The 16,625-nt window shown below is 50.2% G+C and overlaps 1 protein-coding gene across 7 annotated transcripts in view; it reads right to left on the reverse strand.

The window, feature by feature from the left end:
* The window catches only part of CELSR1 (cadherin EGF LAG seven-pass G-type receptor 1), a 173,277-nt gene extending 157,197 nt beyond the window's left edge, over nt 1-16,080 (reverse strand). For 5 of the 7 annotated variants that reach the window (XM_075492295.1, XM_075492274.1, XM_075492267.1 and 2 more), the window contains exon 1: nt 12,363-15,172. In XM_075492295.1, the coding sequence (XP_075348410.1) occupies nt 12,363-15,045 (2,683 nt within the window). In that variant the 5' untranslated portion in view covers nt 15,046-15,172. Of the gene's footprint in view, nt 1-12,362 lie in introns of all 7 variants that reach the window. The other 2 variants (XM_075492249.1, XM_075492302.1) reach the window with 2 other exon arrangements.
* Nucleotides 16,081-16,625: the final 545 nt, after the last annotated feature.

Genomic DNA, 16,625 nt, shown 5'->3' on the forward strand with positions numbered 1-16,625 from the left:
TTTAAAAGCAGATCATACAAAAGTTTGTAAAACTCATTCATACAAAACAAACAAGTTCCCTGCATACAATATAAAAAGTATCCTCGTCTCTCAGTTCTCACCTGAGTTTATTGCCATTAATCAGTCATGTCCATCAATGCTGTTGGTAGTAAATAGGAATGTCTTAGTTTAAAGCCTCTTAACGCTGAATAAAGTCCCAGACACCGCTATTAGCTGAGTCAAAGGGGGACAGTGCACAAAGGAACCAGCCAGTAAAGGTGACTGCAACTTGTCACAGGGATAGGAAAAAACTCCAAACCACCATTTATACCCAAACTGGGCCAAATTCCCAGTTCATAGGTACAGGTGTTGCTCCCACGGACTGCAAAGACAACAAGCACCAACACTCAGCTTGCCCCGCAACTTGGGGCTGGCCACAGCCATCCTGCAACTGCCCGTGACGGGCAGCAAAACCTCTGTGGGACCATCACCACTTCATGCCATGGCCCCTGAGACCCTGCGCAAGGGCAGCGTCAAAGGATTGTGGCTGCAAAACCTCTGGAAGCTGCACCTGACAGCCAGCACCACTGAGGTCCCAACCCCAAAACGGCCACTGGAAGTATGAGGGCTGCATAGGCGAAGCGATGGCTGGCACCGGTTCACTGGGAGCATCTCGCGGGCATCCCTGGAAGGGACGGACCATGCCCCTCACCTTGGGCCAACGCATCCACCTAATAGCAAGTAACAGCACAGTGCTCAGAAGCGGGCGAGGGGTGGATGAGAAACATGCCGTGCCTCCCCCAAGGCAAGAGGGAAGGCAGAGAGAAAGGATGCTGCCACACCATTGGCAAGCACCGTGCCTGGTGGGCAGGTGCCAGCCAGCTCCCAACGCCTGCCGGACACACCATCGGCTGGGCCTGGGGCGGTCCCCCGTGCCGCTGTCTGTATCTGGCTATCTCATGGAGCTGTTGGTCAGTCGATGTCTGGTGGTTATCCTAGTTATTTACAGCAGGTATTACAAAAGCAGCCCCCGCGAGGTCTCCGCTGCGCATGGCCCTGTACAAACTTGCAGCAGGCAAACTCCACAGACGCGGCACCTCGCTGTGAAACTGCACACAGCAAACAGATCCAATGAATGCGAAGGGAGAGGGGAGAAGAAGAAAAGCAAGAAGGAAAGAGGAACACGAGCATGTTCTGTGTAACATGCTTTCAACATCCACCAGGTCCTAAAATGTACCCAGGGTTCCCACTTTGCATAACCAGTGCAAACAACCAGCACCTGCTGTCAGCAGCTTGGTCAACAAGCTCAAGTGTTAGATTGCCAAACTCAATGCAGAAAAATGTTGGGTAGCTTAGCAAGAAGGACCTAAAAGTCAACCTGTGTTACCTAACATTCCAAAAAACTCACAGAAATTTGCCCACATCGCTTTAGCTCATAACGAATCCTTTTGCAAACAGCCTGCAAAACCAACCAGAAGGCACCAGCAGGTTTCATGATCTCAAGAAACTGAAGTTAAGACAGGATTTAAACTAGCAGACAATTATCTGCCAGACAGAGAGCTCATCATGCAGAGCACACATTGCTAAATTACAGTGTCAATAAAAGGAGACCAACATCAGAAATACACCCTGTGAGAGGGGAAACCGAGTCAACCAACGAGATAGTTCAACCCAGTCATTGCTGCCAAGAGACCTTTACCGTATGTGTCAGGACAATGTCGGCCAGTTGTAGCGTCAACAAGCACATTGCGGGAAAACCCACAGGATCCAAGCAACGAGCGGCAACATGTTGATAATTACCAGCAAGTCTATCATCACTGCAAACTGCAGTGAGAAAGAGGATTAAACAGTAGGCGAAGATGGGTTGAACTCTGGATATTTAGCAGCGTAATTTAAGTCTAAGCCTGTGAATCCTTCCATAACTGACCCTTTAGCCCATGTGGGGGCTGCTCCACATAAAAGCGAAGTACATTTACAAATAGTTAAAGCCAGAAGACAAACAAACCGGCTCTAATCAATAGGAAAGTACTCCCTGGAAAGCCCTGGGGTTCTTGTTTATTTTACCTTTGAGTTCCCAGGTGGGAAGAGCTGAGTCCCTGCCTACAGCCAGAACGGACCTAGTCCTGACGTGGCCTGAATGGTTCATGATCCAGCTTTTATTATGGCCTAAACAAAATCCAGCAGCTGAGGGTCAAAGCCAGACTGCCCATACCGCTGCTCAACTGAAGCGGAGGTGCCCACATACATGAACGTGAGCCAGAAAGCCTCCTCTCCAGCGCCCTGCAAGTGTGAGCATGACCCTGTAGCTTACAGCACTTGCCTAAGAGATGGGAAACATGAGTCCCACAACAGCTTCTGTACTTTATTCGGCTCCTCGTTAATGTATAGCACAGTAAGAGCTTTGAGATCAAGGGCTGGAGCCCAGCCCATCTCTGCCCTCGCTAAGTGTCCTGATCGCTATGCTGAGTGAAGTGCCCAAGCTGTAGCGGGATGGTATTTCAAGTACTCCCACCTTATAGGACACTTAACTGCCTAAAACAGGATACCGCTGCAGGGAACAGGCACCTAAAAGTGAGGCGCTGTGGCATTTGATGGTTAGATATAAATCCTCTACTGGACCTAAGCTGTGAAAGGTGCCAAACGCCTCTTCCTAGCCATGCTGAGCGGTGCCTGCCGTGTCCGGTGGCTGGCAGTCACGCACTGCTAAAACAAGCAATGCACTAGTGTGGACAGCTTTTATGTGTTTTAAACTAAATTCAGACAGCTAAATATACAAATAAATTTAAAAAATAAAAATCACAGCTTGGATATTAAAGGGTCTCCTTTAGAATCAGGCCCAGCATCAACATCACTGCAAGCACTCAAGTAAATGAGAGGCTGGGCTGGGCTGGTTCCTGGAAAGTCCAGAAGTGCTATGACATAAATTCAATCCAATAAACTCAGTGACTTGCTAACATCAGTTTTGAATAGGGTCAAGGAGTCTGATCTGGAGCTAGTGAAAGGAAAGAGCAAATCCAACCGATCCAGCAGCTCTTTGTGTCCATGATGTGTGCTCAGGTGGCATGGCAACTACAGAGAATCACCTTGAGTACATTTGCTTCCAAACCTCACAGCCTGTTGGGATTTAACAGCCAAGACAGACTGCGAGGTGCTGGCCATCATGTCTGCGAAACTCAAATCTGATAATATAGTCCCTGCTTTGCCCCTTTTGGTGGGGTCCAGATGCTTTTGCTTCTCCCTGAAACTGGATCTAGCCCACAGACTCCACAGCAGGCAGGAGATGCCATGCTGACAATAGTTGTTAACTGTGGCCTCTCCTTCTCCCTCCTTCAAAAAGCGATGAAATATTTTGACCAGATGCATCATTTCCAAAAGTGCTGGAGATCTGACAGAATGTAGCATCTATCACATGCTCAGTAATGGTGTTGAAAACAGATTACTTTCCTTTGTATTTGATAAGCGTAACATGTCTATGTTTATTACGTGGTCCCCTGAGGATTTATTACAGGTTTACCCTTTCATTTATTTGGGTTTTTTGTGCTTGTCAAGTGTAAATACTGGAATAAATACGAAGGCGGTTACAGCTCAGCAGCATTAACGACTTGTTAAAACAAAGTCCAAAAGTTTTCCTTTCTCTTCAGCAAATCCTACTTTTCTGTCCAATTGCTTTTTTTTTCAAGTGCAAAGATCATAATTTCTGAAGTATTTTAAAATTTTATTTCCTTGTTGAATGCCAAATCCCCATAAAAGCATAGTTTCCCCCTTCATTCACTCAAACTCTTGACAATATTTAAAGTCTCTCCTAACATTATTCATGGCAAAACATTTTCCTGTTTGCAAATTATAGCCTCCCCCATCCTTTCTCCATCTAGTCTGCTAAGCCTGTTACTACAGGTAGTTTGCTGTAACAGAAGTAAGTACAATCATCACTACAAAAGAAAACAAACCCTTCCGTCCTGGCACACACATTCAGGGTGGGTTCATCCCACTGAACTTTAGCCACCCAACAACGCAATTAGCCCAACTCAGTCATTTATGTTCCCTCGTTAATGAGTGGGGTGCAATGGGCATCTCCAGCCAGCAGCCCTCCTGCCTATCAGCCAGTCATGGCTGCAACCTACCTGACCACCTTTGAAGAGACACCTGATTTCTTGGGCAGATCATGGTAGGTGATACAAATCTGACCATAAGAGCCAAGCTGTACCTTTGATTACACTGTTTCAATCCAACAAAATTAACACATTGCAATGAAACCTCATCCGAAGTGTACGCACCCGCGTCTTACAAAAAAGCATCTTAGGCAAATCCTCACCAAACAAACAAGAGATCGCTCAATGGCAGATTTCAAAATCTTCCATGAAGGGTACATCCTGCCCCTTTTGGAAACTTGTGTTACATCTATAAATAGTTCAGTGTTTTTCAACACTGGAAAAAGAGCTGCACTGGAGGGGGGAGGGGAAATAATAAAACTGTCACTTGTCACAGAAACACAAAGTGGCAAAACCGAATTTAATCAGGTCTCAGATGTTCTTTCTTTCAAGTGGACAACCACTGTGAACAAGGCTTTGAAGAACTGAGCCCCTCCTCAACTTGTTCTGTACTCTGATTTATGCAATCTTTTTGCCAAATAGTCTTAAAAAAGGAGCAGACAACAAAAAAGCCTATCATTCATAAAAGACAGCACTGCCATACTTGTTTCTTAAATGGCAAAGTCAATGTCAGTGTAGCTGGAGTACTATTTTACCTAAAAACATCATCATTCCCACAGAAACCAGGACAGAAAGACTATAACATGGAAGATTGCCAAAAAGAGTCATTAGATCTGATCTGAGTATCTTCAGCTCTTCTAACCCTCCTACATTTCCTAGAGACTCTGTGTAGGTATTTTTGGAAATACAAGTCAGTATGCCAAAGGAAGCCAACAGAGACGGTTGCCCAAACCCTGTAAATTAGGCAATACTGAGGTAAGCAGATAAGTTGTGTTGTTATCTCAAGCACTCAAATGTAGCGAGTCTGTCCCCACCAACTTGCTCTCAAAATCCTGAGGGCTTATAAAAGAGAGGGAGAAGGGATGCAGAGCTTAGATCCTGTGTCTGACATTTGATCCTCCCCTTACTCATCTTCCATGCATGAGCGTTACAGGTAGAGTTGCCTACGCTGCTAAATATTGAAAAGGTATTTGTAGCATGCAGGCTTATGAGAGGTTTCTGCTTCACATTTGCTTGTTTCCTGCCCAGAAAGTAATTCTGCTCCCAACTTTTAGAGCGGTCACGTTCCCACAATCTTTGTATCAGTCTCACCTGACCCACGAGGGAATTGAGGGGCCCAGTGAAATCGCAAGCCGAAGCCATGCTACGGTGCAGTCACTGCTGTCTGTACCCAAAACAACCAGATGAAAGCGAGCTCAGCTATGCCAACGTATGCAGCAGCTACGCATCTGGCTGAACCGTAAACACCGTCATAGGTGTTGCGTGCTATCACATGCCCCTGAACCCATGAACCCTGAGCACCCAGCCAGCCAAAACGCCGGAGACAACCCACCAGCTGCAGGGGCGTCTGGCACACCTGCAGCACATCCCGAGGAGCAGGCAGGAGACCACGGATGAGTCTCCCCAGCCCTTCCTTGAAGATGCTGGGAGACACCAGGGCCATCCTCTGACCAGACTGGTGGAAATGTGAGGATGCCTGGGTTCCCATCCAAGTGTCTGTTAAGGGTCCCACCAGTAAGAGCCCTACCAGAAGAGAGGTGAGCACGCTACCTACCTTCACCTAACGTCACCTTAAAACCCAGCATTACTTTACTCAGTCAGGGGAAGTCTCAGAAAATCCATTCGGCTCAAAGATGCGAGTCAACAATGGAAGGGAGTTCCAACATGTTAAGTATATATGCTGAAGAAAACCAGACCATTCAATGAGCAAATGTAAAATTACACACTTTATCAGCAGCCAGCCACTTCCTCAGGTAGCGCTTGAGATGTTGGAGATAATGAAGTATAAAATCCTACTGCTTCACATCACCTACTTTCCCCACCACTAATTCTACTGCAGGTTTGCTATCATCCTAACATCCAAACCTAGAAAACTGTTCCTGTATTCTAAACAAAGGGTTCTTTTGTCATTACCCTTGACAACAATTCGATGTTTATACAGTATTTGGCAGTTTGCGGCAGGCTCCACAACCCCAGCCTAAACCAATTCTGAACTGCAAGGAAACGTGTGACCAGAACAACAGAACAAAAGAGGATTCTTTCCAACCAGCAAGTGCAGGTCAGAAGTAAGTGCACTTCAGTGGCTTCTAAGAGGGAAGCAAATCACAACAAGGGAATACACCAAGGAAACCAATTCATTAATACACCCTGAAGCTTAAAAAGTAATCAAAAAGTAATAAAAAAATATAAACCAATTACTAATCCAATTTAAAAATGGTTATTACAACTACCTCCCCCTTTGCAAATAATTTGAAAATAGGGGAAAAAAGTTTTCCAGGCATTCCCACCATCATACTTATCTAAATTTAATTCCTATCCCTTGGGATTTGATTATCAAGTAAAGCCTAGTAGATCTTTCTCCCTCTCACATCTTCAGTCTCATTCTTCTTATACCTTCTCCTTATTATCCTAAAGTCTCCCTCTTTCCCAGAAATCACTGAGAAAAGCATCAACATTTAGGCAATAAAAAAATAAAATAAAATTATTGGTACACTGAGCAAAGCGTGTACAAAACCAGCTAAAAACCCCTGCAACCTCAATAAGCCATTTCTCATACCCTCTCAATCAAAGCAGCCCAATAGCTTGTACAGAAATCGTAACAAGAAGATGCTGCAAATACAAACATGCTTATGGGTTTTTAAACAGCATTGCTGAGTTTGGGTTTATGTAGGGCTTTGATATACAATATTTTTTTTTTCTCTCCAGGAACTGATTGTGATCTCTAGTATTTATGGTTCAAAGTTTCACTTTGTGGGATCAGGTTAAGAAGTGCCATCTGTGTATGCTTCAACCACCAAGACATACTAAGGTAGAAATATCTTGTTAAAAACTATGTAACAAAAAATGGGAATATACAGTCTGCACTGCACACAGACAGAAACAGGGAGAAACAAGCAGTTTTAGTGACAGCTACGTTGCACATTAGCATTTTCTGAAAGAAGCTGACTGACAAAATAGCTTTTACTTGAGATAAAACATTTACTTTCTAAAGTGTGCTGTAGTAAACATTTCTTTTTTTATTACTGAGAACAACCATTTTAGCAAAGAAATTGCTTATTTACAGTAGCTTGAGCTGCAGATAACTCCCTATTTGATTTATTTCCATGCAGAAGATAGCTTTTATCTCAGTAAAAAGTTATTTTGTCAGTCAGCCTTCCACTAAATATTTTCCTCTCGTAGCCACAGACATTTTCCTGTCTTTTGAAACAAAAATACACCACTCCTATGAAATCCAGGGATGAAGTGGAAGGAAGCACATACAAAAGCAACAAGGCAGCCACAACTTTTTATCAGCTGGAACAGATCATACAGCTGAAGAGGGAAAGTCAAATTCCTGCAGGCTGGAGGGAGGCACATCTAAAATGCTTCTCACCTACAGAATAGAATATAGAACCTCTATGGACACAATAAAGGATTTAGGGAGCCACAGAAGGTCCAGGAGCTACCCTAACTTTAAAATGATGGGCACTATTCTTGCTTTGTTATTTTAGGAAAATAAATGTAAGTGTTCAAAACCACCACTGCTAACCATTACAGGCCATCCTTCACTTCAGCTCCACTTAATACACCAAGTAACAACCCAGGCTACAATCCCACAGCTCGCAGTATCACACCATCTTTCTAAAGGAGGTCCCTCACCGTTGTCCCCGGTCTTTGCAGCCCTCGAGCTGCTGCCTTCTCTTCCCCTAGTGCAGGATGCACGCATGAAGTGCAAGCGCCCAAAGTCCCCGGGAACACGAGCGTGCAAAAGCCCTGCAGCCACGGGACACACGACGCACCTCTTCCCACCCGGAGGGAGGGAGAGAGCAGCCTCTGCCCATCCGTTTCCATCACCTCCTGATTGTGTAACTCGCAGGGATCCCACCGCAACCATGCGCGGGAATGTGTTCCCCTGGGGGGGCCACGGAGAGCAGCTGGGGTGCTAACTGCCCCTCGCTCACCCTGAAAGCACGTCCTCGCAGGCAGCCAGAAGCATCACCCCTAAAAGAACCGGTCGCCCTCGGGATCTGCCCCCCAAAATTCACAAGGCCCCAGCAGCCCCACCTGCCCCGTTCCCTAAAGGCAGGGGCGTGAGGCCAGGGCCCAAAGGTGCCCTGCGCACAGAGACACCTTTTCCCTCGAGTTTCTTTTTTCCCTTTAATCCCAAATCTTCACACACACAAATGACCCCCCAATGCCTTCCATTTCAGGCACAGCTGCGACCTTACCTTTTTATTGGAAGGGCTAAACCAAAGCATTGCATCTTCTGTTACATTTGTATGGAGAAGGCACAAGAGCTGGAGATTCAGGATCATTAGCATAATGACTTTTAAATTACAATAATAATGAAGATCCTTTAACAAGCCTGGAGTAAAAATCCCAAGTTTACTGCAGCACAAACGAGCTCTATCTTAATTTGTATTTGCTGATAGTCAACAATCTCACTAAATGCCACTGGAGATTAAAAGCCAAAGAAATGTAAAAGGCGATACTTGAGCTTGCATGCCCTCAAAAATGCTTGGGTGTCTATCCCTCACTGAGGAAACCAGCTCTCCTGAAGAGCACTACCTTCGCAAAATTGTATGTTATACCATGGTATTTTACATTTATCTGGACCACTCGAAAGCTGTAGCACACAGTCAGGTTGGGTTTTGTCTGCGCTGGCGAGTTAGGCTGGGCTCCCAGAGGAGTCTGCGCACACACTATTGTATCCCAGGGAGCTGTCGTTGATGATAAGTGGGACTGCTTGTGGCAGCGCAGCCAAGCAGGTGCCAGCAGCGTTTGCTTGCAACGTGATACCCAGGCAAACTTGTGCAACATTTGTGCAAAGTTGAGGATAGCACCAGCCTTCCCTCCAGCACCAGCGGGGACCGCGGTATAATGTTTAACATGGGTGAACGCAATGTGACTTGAGCAATGTTTAACCCATTTTTCAACCAAATAAATCCCAATCTGATGTTGTTGTGAACATCACTGTAGACAAAAGTAACTTTTTAATGATCCTGTCAATTTAAGCCATATATTTATTAATAAAACTAAGAAATCACAGACTGATCGACTCTTGACCACCTGTTTCAGAAGCCCAGAGTAAAATCCTGCCCCCCTGGAAAGCAAGGGCAGGATTTCAGCAGGGTCCAGACGTCACCCCAGTTGTTAAAACAACATAAACCTAACAACGCTATGTGCAGGCATGGGAATATAAAGCCAAGCTCTGCTTTTCTGTAGGAAAGCCTTGAAGGTACCAAAAGAAAAAGGAGAATGTGTCTTTTTAAGGGACCCTTGGGGGCACCCCTGGAGCACATCCGGATTAGTTTCATTCAAAAGGGGTCCGGTTTGTTCACTCAGACGGCTCGGTGCAACAGGCACGGGCAGAAGGGCACCCAGAGAGATTCACTTCAAAATAGACTGACTTCAAAAGCTCCCTCCCGACCCAAAGCAAAACGCCAATACCCACACCACCCACGATCTTCCCTCCTTGGTTGGGCCGGCTCCTGACGGGCTGCAGGGGCACAGCCGAGCGGGTACTGTGGCACCAGGGCGAAGGCAGAGCCACGCACGCGCCGAGCCTGCCCAGGGCTGCCCACCGTCCCACGTAGCTTCTGGCCATGCTCACACTGTTACGGTAAGTTTTAAAGGCCAAGCGTGCTGTTCTCAGGTTTTACGAAATCTATTATCTTCGTTTGCTTGGTTTTCATGATTCTTAAGGCTTTGTTTATATGCAGAAGGCCAAAATTATCGTGCTTATTTGAATAAACCCCAAATCAAATGAAAAAATGCTGGTTTTAGCCAAGTATCAAAGTCTCAAACTAATTTGAGTAGCACAGCTCCTCACTAGCATCACACACGCTTGCATGCCTCCACAGCACAACACATCGCTAGGTGGAAATAAGATTTTTATAGCAGCAGTGTTACTTCCGACTCGTATATAGCTCAAATTCCCCAAGTTCATAAAGAGCTCCAATCCCTCCCTGACCGGAAGAGCAGCTGTGAGGAGGGCAGGACTTGGTGTTTGTCTGGGTTGAGAGGTCAATGGCTACTCCATAGACAGGTTTTTCAGTTAACTGGCAGGTCATTTTAGCAGATGATTTGCAGGTATTTTGCAACACTTACAGATAACCCTGTGGAGTATGTCTGTCTGAGGTTCTTCTCCGTCTTTTTTTAAAGACTGCATCAGACAAACCAGAGAAAGCAGGCAGGTGAGACTTTCCTGGACACAATCACATGCTGCCAAACTCTGCCCTTGCAATTTCCGAACAGCAAACTTCTCCAAATTAACGTCAAATGGAGCTCAGTGATTGCCAAAATTATTTTAAAATCCTACCCGTAAAAAGCTTTAATCTTTCAAATATCTCAAGACGTGCAGCAGACAGCCAGTTTTGATCAACATCACAGCAGAGTTTCAAAGTTCACACCTTCACCAAACATGAAAGCGATGCTGGAATGATCAAGCTCCTGTTACTTAAGAAAACAGAGGACTTCATTCCTACCTGAGATTTCATCCACTTAAACTGTGTAAATCATTAGATTGAGAAAGGAATAGTTCATGTCATCTATTTTTCTGTTCTGAACACTCTCCTCATCTAGTCTAATGAAACGTCTCTTCCAAGCTTCTTGCTACAAGCTGAGTTCTTATCTTCTGCTACTAGATAAAGAGCTACTGGTTCAGCCAGACAATGACCACGCAATCACCTGCGCCTTAATCCAAATGTTTTTCTTTAAGGTCACAAGCCAACTGTCTGTTTTTTCTGCAAGTCTTCACAGGACACGGAAACGGCATTTATGAGCTACCTTACCACATTAGCTGCCCCCCAGCATTTTGTAAGAAACAGGAGTGGCTTGTCAGCTGATACACCGCAGCAAATTCAATCAGTTCAGTTAATATCACTTTCATTTTCCTGAAGCAAAAAGGACCTCAGGCCTGCAAACACAAGGGAGAGCGCGGCTCGCTCCCCCGAGGCCCCGCTGCACGCCATGACTACTTACAGTAAAACAAGTGCTGCCAGGATTACGCCACAGTTTGATTATTATTTTTTTAATACAATCATCCGAAATGAAGCATGTCCCAAAGTCTCATTTTATGTACCTAGTACTTTCAGCTATTTTTTGCAGAAAGAATACAAATATTAGCTTTCAGTTGCAGAGGCGGCGAGGAATGTATCTGGTTAAACCTCTGAAAGTCAACAGAAGTATGGGATCAGGTCCACAGTAAACTTTATAGAGTGGCACCTGCAGAGGAAATTACTCATTGCATGATTGATGCCACAATTAGAGGCATAAAAAGTAATTCCATGATAAACAAGAAACTGAGCAGAAAAAGAATAATATCCTAAGAGCATATATAAGTGCTCATATAACAGTATATACTGGACGATATTGAACAGTCTTCACACACACAGAGACACAAATTCTCTGAGGAAGTTAATGGTACAGTACTCCTCCCTCTCCCCTCCTCTCCCTCCCCCCAACAGCCCGGATTTTGGGGCTGTATTTGGCCAGTATCAGCCCCTAGCTCTACTAAAGCAACTCCAGGGCAATTAGCAGCGTTACACAGCTATTACACAGCCATAACTCATTGCTTTCAGCGTCGCCATTTCCCACAGGAACACACGGCAGCAATGCAAACCAGCGCAGCTCCGCCAGCGTCACATCCACCCAGGCCACACCAGCAAAGAACTGGTCTGAGGTTTAAGGATCTACCAGCCAAACCTCCCAGTATGCAGAAGGAAATAAACATGTTTTGTTGCTAAAAAATCAGAGATACCAAATCTCAACTTTTCTTTTTTTTTTTCAGAGGGGGAAAAAAAAAAGAGGGTGGGGAAATGGCATTACAGATTCATGTGCATTCCCTACATCTATGCAAGTTACATCATTTATTACCTTCATGCAACCACATCAGAAAAGCTTCAGCCAAGGTACCACCTCAGCTGAGGGAGTATATACCCTTCCACGCACACTCGTATTTATTTACCCTTGTGATCCATGTTTACTAAACAACGTCAACGCACCACTTCAATCCACAGCATATGGGCTTGATACATTTTTGTGGTTCTTCTCCAAAAACTTCACAGATAAATTGCTGCCTCAGGAAACCAAAAGCTGCGCACTAAACTGCAAGTGGGTTATTTCTGCCCATGCCCCCGTACTGGTCTGACAAGCAGAAATTATGCACTTTATGAGCCTCGAACGCTTGCTTACCTGAGACTGACACTTTCATGAGGGCTTCCAGGGGTCTGTTGTTGTCCAGATCACGACTGAGTTTGAGTTCCCCAGTGGCAGAGTCCAAAAGGAGCAAGTTTAATTCATTGCCTTGCACAAAGGTGTAGGCCAGGCTGTCGGACACATCGGGATCGTGAGCTGGGATCTTGCCAATCACGCCGGAGGGGAAGCTGTTAGACTTGTTGGTCACGTAGTTGTTGAAGAGGATCTGGAAGTCCTGCAGCACGGGCGGGTTATCGTTCTGATCCAGGAGGCGGATGTGCACTGTTGCCCGGCTCACAAGAGGGGCAGAAGTGGCCTGCACCACGATCACGTACTCTGTCCGGCTCTCATAATCCAGGTCCATCAGGGCCGTGAGGTCTCCGTTGAGCAAGTCTAGCTGGAAGACCTCAGGGATGTTCCCCTCTACGATCTGGTACATGATCTGTGCATTGGTCCCCTCGTCGGGGTCAGCTGCACTGATCCGTGCCACAATAGAGCCCACGGGGCTGTTCTCCTCCACAAAGATGTCAAATTCATCCTTCTCAAAGACAGGGGGGTTGTCGTTGATGTCCAGCACAGTCACTTGGATATCCACAGAGGCTTTCAGTGGTGGGCTGCCCCTGTCCACAGCAAAGGCCCGCAGGCTGTAGACAGCCACATTCTCGCGGTCCAGCTTGCGCAGCGTGCGTATCACTCCAGAAGTGGGTTCAATGTAGAAGTCTCCATCTCCATCGTCACCACCTTGGAACGTGTAGAGGAGACGGCCATTGAGGCCTGAGTCGCGGTCGGTGGCAGACAGCTGCAGGACGCTGGTGGAGAGCGGCACATCCTCGAAAACCGACCCCTGGTAGCGGTCGCGCAGGAAGCGGGGCGCGTTGTCGTTGGCATCCAGGATGAGGATCTCGACGTAGGTGGTGTCCGATTTCTGGGGGATGCCGTTGTCATGGGCTGTAATGGCCAACGTGTAGGAGGCCTGGTCCTCGTAGTCCAGCTCCATCAGGGTGGTGATGGTGCCTGTGTCAGGGTCGATGCGGAACTGGGGGATGTTATCGTCCAAAATGTAAGTGATTCTTGCGTTCTCCCCCGTGTCTTCATCGGTGGCACTGATGGTGACAATAGAGGTGCCGATGGGCTTGTCCTCACTGACGCTCACTGTGTAGTGGGAGCTCTGGAAGACCGGGCGGTGCGTGTTGGCATCTGTGACGTTGATGAAGACCTGAACAGTGTCAAAGCGAGTGCCATCAGAGGCAGTGACTGTGAGCACATACTGCCTTTCCTGCTTGTAATCCAGGGGCAAGGCCAGCGTGATCAGTCCCCCTCCGCTCTGACTGGTGATGGCAAAACGGTTCCTGGTGTTGCCACTGGTGATCTGGTAAGTCACAACGCTGTTAACGTCCCTGTCCACTGCTGTCAGGGTCAGGACACTGCTGCCCACAGCCGCGTCCTCGTTCAGTCTGAGGTGATACACCTTCTCCGTGAAGGTGGGGTTGTTGTCGTTTACGTCCAGGACAGTGATGGACACACTGGCTGAGGAGGTCATAACTGGCACGCCGTGGTCCCTGGCTTCCACCCCAAAGTGATAGTTCTCCACAGTCTCTCGGTCCAGCTCTGCAGCCACCGTGATCCACCCCGTGCTGTTGTTGATCTGAAAAGGGAACCCAGAGTCACCTGCTACAGGGGCACCTCCGGTGGAAGGTGCCATCTCTATGAGTTTGTACTCCAGGCGAGCATTCTCCCCGGAGTCAGCGTCCACAGCCTGGATGTGCAGCACCGAGTAGCCCAGAGGAACATTCTCCAGCACCGTGGCCTGGAAGGGAGTGCTCACAAAGATGGGGGCATTGTCATTCACGTCCACAACCTGCACCGACACCATGCCACTGGAGTTGATCAAGGGAGGCCTGCCCCCATCCTGGGCTTTGATCCGGAGCGTGTACTCCCGAATAGTCTCATAATCCAGAGGGTTGATCAGGTCGATGGCACCGGAGAAAGAGTGGATGTAGAACTGGCCTTTCAGGTTGCCGCTCACGATGCTGTAGTGCACCTGGGCATTGCTGCCCCGGTCCCGATCTGTGGCCTGCACCTGCAGTATCTGGCTGTTCACTGGGGCATCCTCTGGCACCTGGACCAGGTAGCGTTTCTCACTGAACTGAGGGTAGTTGTCGTTCTCGTCCTCGACGGTGATGTGCACCATAGCCGTGGCGCTGCGTGGTCCTGGATCCTTGCCCTGGTCATTGGCTTCCACCACCAGGTGGTACTCAGAGACCTCCTCGCGGTCCACCGGGGCTCGGGTCCTCACAACCCCGGAGCGTGGGTCGATCTCAAAGACCCCGTCAGCAGCTCCCGGCTCCAGCAGGCGGTAAAGCATGTTGGCATTGGCTGGGGCATCGCCGTCGGTGGCGCGGATGGTCAGCACCTCGTAACCCACCTCCAGGTTCTCCCGGATGCTCTCCCGGTACTCGGGCTGCTCGAACACCGGCTCGTGGTCGTTGGTGTCGCTCACGGTCACCGTCAGATAGGTGGTGGCCGAGCGGCGGCGTGGGGAGCCGTGGTCAGAAGCGGTCACCTTCAGCACGTGGGTGTCCTTCGTCTCCCGGTCGAGGCTGCGGGCAGTGACCACGCTGCCCGTCTCGGCGTCGATAGAGAAGTAGTCGTTGGAGCGCTCGTCGAAGAGCGCCTCCATGGAGTACGCCAGCCGGCCGCCTTCCCCCTCATCGGGGTCCTGGGCCCGCAGCACGATGACGGCCGTGCCGGCCGGCTCGTTCTCGGGGATGGAGACCTGGTAGCTGGGCAGCTGGAACTGCGGCGGGCTGTTGAGGCTCCGCGCCCGCCGCGCTCCTCGCCGCCCGCCGCCCTCCTCCCGCGGCAGCGGGCTGCAGCCGGCGGCGGCTCCGCGGGGCTCGGCGGCCGCCCGCCGCCGGGCGCGCCGCGGGCAGGGCCCGCCGCCGCCGCCGCCGCCGCGGGGCCCGCGGGGCTCGGCGGGCGGACCGCGGCGCAGCGCGGCGCCCGCCGCCCTCAGGCGCCCGGCGGGCGGCAGCGCCGGCGGCTCGGCGGCGGCGCGGCGCCCCGCGGCCCCCGGGGGCAGGTGGAGGAGCGGGGCAGCGCGGGGCGGCCGCAGGTCCCCGCCGCCCGCCGGCGCCAGGGCGCAAAGCAGCGCGGCCCAGGACACGCAGGCGGCGGCGGACAGCCGCAGCATCTCCGGGGCTCAGCGGGCAGCGATGCCGGGCAGAGGGCTGCCGCACAATCCATCCACCCGCCGGGCTGCCCGCCCGCCCTCATCCATCAGCCGCCGGCTCGGCACCCCCCCCCGCCGCCCTCGCCGCCCGGGCTCCGCCGGCCCAGAGCCCCGCGCTCCGTCCCCGTCTCCGGGCAGCGGGCTGGAGAGCTCCAACTTTTCCACCTTAAACTTTGAAGTGAGTTCAAAATGGCTCCTCTCCTCCTCCTCCTCCTCCTCCTCTCACTGCCGCTCCCGAGAGGGTGATTAGCATAAACCTGCTGCTCGTCTCCTTCGCCAAAAAAAAAAAGAAAATTAAATACCGAGGGCCCCCCCGCGGCGGGGCCGACGCACGGGCGGCGCGGTCCCGCGTGGCTGCGCGACACTGCGGAGCCACCCCGCGCTGTCCCGTCCCGTCGCGATCCTGCCGCCCCGCTCCGCTCCGCTCCGCTCGGTTCCGCGGCGGCGCTGAACGGCGCAGCCTGCGCGGAGCGCGGCGGGCGCTGCCCGGGGCGGGGTTTCCTGCCGGCCCCGCCCGGCCCCTCCCGGGCGGCGGCGGCGGCGGCGGGGGCCGGGCCGGGTCCGGCCCCGCGGGGCTCCCGCCCCGCCACCCGGCGCCTCTCGGCGGCCGGCCCCGGCCCCGCGCCCCGGCGGCCGGGAGAGCTGCCCGCCCCAGCCGGGGGGCTGCGCTGGGTGGAGGCTGCGCGGGCGGAACAGGTACCGCTGCTGCAGCCCCGCTGCCCCCGCCAGGAACGGCGCTCCGAGGGGCGGAGGTGCAGCGGGAAGGCGCTGCGCGGCCGCTCCCAGCCGCTTCCCCACGCAGTAGCCACCTGTCGTCTCGGGCCCGTCGTCCAGAACAAAGTTAAACTGTTTTTTTTTAAATGTTTTTTTAAACTCTCCCTGTGGAGGGGAAAAAAAAGTAAAATTACTTTTCAGGGCAAAATCAGCATCGTCTGCCTGACTCGGGGACTGCCGTGTACCCGGCGGCAGGTTTCGCTGACATGCTCAGGCTTTGCTCTGAGCCATGCAAAGCAGCAGGTAGATCTGGA

This window comes from Mycteria americana, chromosome 1, assembly GCF_035582795.1.
Source record: "Mycteria americana isolate JAX WOST 10 ecotype Jacksonville Zoo and Gardens chromosome 1, USCA_MyAme_1.0, whole genome shotgun sequence".
Taxonomy (NCBI): Eukaryota; Metazoa; Chordata; class Aves; order Ciconiiformes; family Ciconiidae; genus Mycteria; species Mycteria americana.